This window comes from Trichinella spiralis, assembly GCF_000181795.1.
Source record: "Trichinella spiralis strain ISS 195 chromosome Unknown Scfld4135, whole genome shotgun sequence".
NCBI lineage: Eukaryota > Metazoa > Nematoda > Enoplea > Trichinellida > Trichinellidae > Trichinella > Trichinella spiralis.
The window spans coordinates 1-1,035 of NW_003531074.1; the positions used below are offsets into that span (position 1 = coordinate 1).

A 1,035-nucleotide genomic window follows, 5' to 3' on the forward strand; every position below is an offset into this window, starting at 1 on the left:
TCTGTGGATTTTGAAATATTGTTTTTGTGTATTTGCCGTTTTGGTATTTGGAATATAATTTTACGAAACAGCTAAAATTGCATGGGCTTATAGTTCGAGACAGGGGTATATAAACGACAAGCGCAGTCTTTGGACCAGAGAAAGCAGAAAGTTTGAAACTTGAAAAGGAAAAGCGGTTGATTGCTGATCATTTGGCTGTGCTGGATCAAGAGCATGATCGCACGCTTGGGGAACGCATCCGGGACAGCTCTTGTGTCGAAGAATTGCGTAAACGTCTACAAGCCGACGAGAATAGTACGTTTTGACTGACTGATCGATTTGTGATTTATTTCACGGCTGTATATACATGTATGTACGTATATAGAGATGGATGTTGATTTCATTGCAGGTGGAAAAGTTCCCCACGCGCAGAGATTGACGTAGATATTGAAAGTAAAATTGCTTTGATTGGCGAGCCCATCTCTCCCATGGAAATCAAGTTATTTGTTATTTTCAATTTACTAAACCTTGTTAAAATGGAAAAAAATGTTTTTCTCTTCAAAATTTAATATAAAATTTGCAACTTCTTTTAGACCCATGTTCTTCAAGTTGGAGTATTTGAATGTTCATTTTATAATCTCATTTTTTTCAAATTTATATACGATTTGAAAGTGGCTGTGAAAATGAACCCTTTTTTTTCAGATGATAGCCATTATACAGTTGGCGACGTGAACGTGATGAAAGCGAAATTTTCTTTTATAATGAAGCGACGATTTGAAGATTTGAAAGTTAACAGTTACAATTTATCATCCTTTACATTTGGTTGAAAATCCGATGTTTCGAATTTGAAAGGAATTTCCCCAACCCTTAGATTTCAGGAATAATGAAAACTTATCCAGGCGTTAACAGTCCTCTCCCTTTTTACCGTTTGGTTCCTGATCCTATAAATTTCCCTTCCTTTAAAAATAATATCCATTTGAAAAAAACATTCCCAATTTTTGCTTTGGCAACTTTTTGCATATTTATTCAGGGATATCCCTGGTTTCCTATGGAAAC

The 1,035-nt window shown here is 35.4% G+C and overlaps 1 protein-coding gene across 1 annotated transcript; it reads left to right on the forward strand.

Annotated features, from left to right (window-relative positions):
• Positions 1 to 126: 126 nt before the first annotated feature.
• Positions 127 to 757, forward strand: Tsp_16062 (conserved hypothetical protein; the record flags this gene model as incomplete). The annotated part of the gene is made up of 4 exons (XM_003367520.1): positions 127 to 298; positions 389 to 478; positions 573 to 593; positions 700 to 757. Coding segments are annotated over 4 exons (341 nt in total), but the record flags the coding sequence as incomplete, so codon positions are not given.
• Positions 758 to 1,035: the final 278 nt, after the last annotated feature.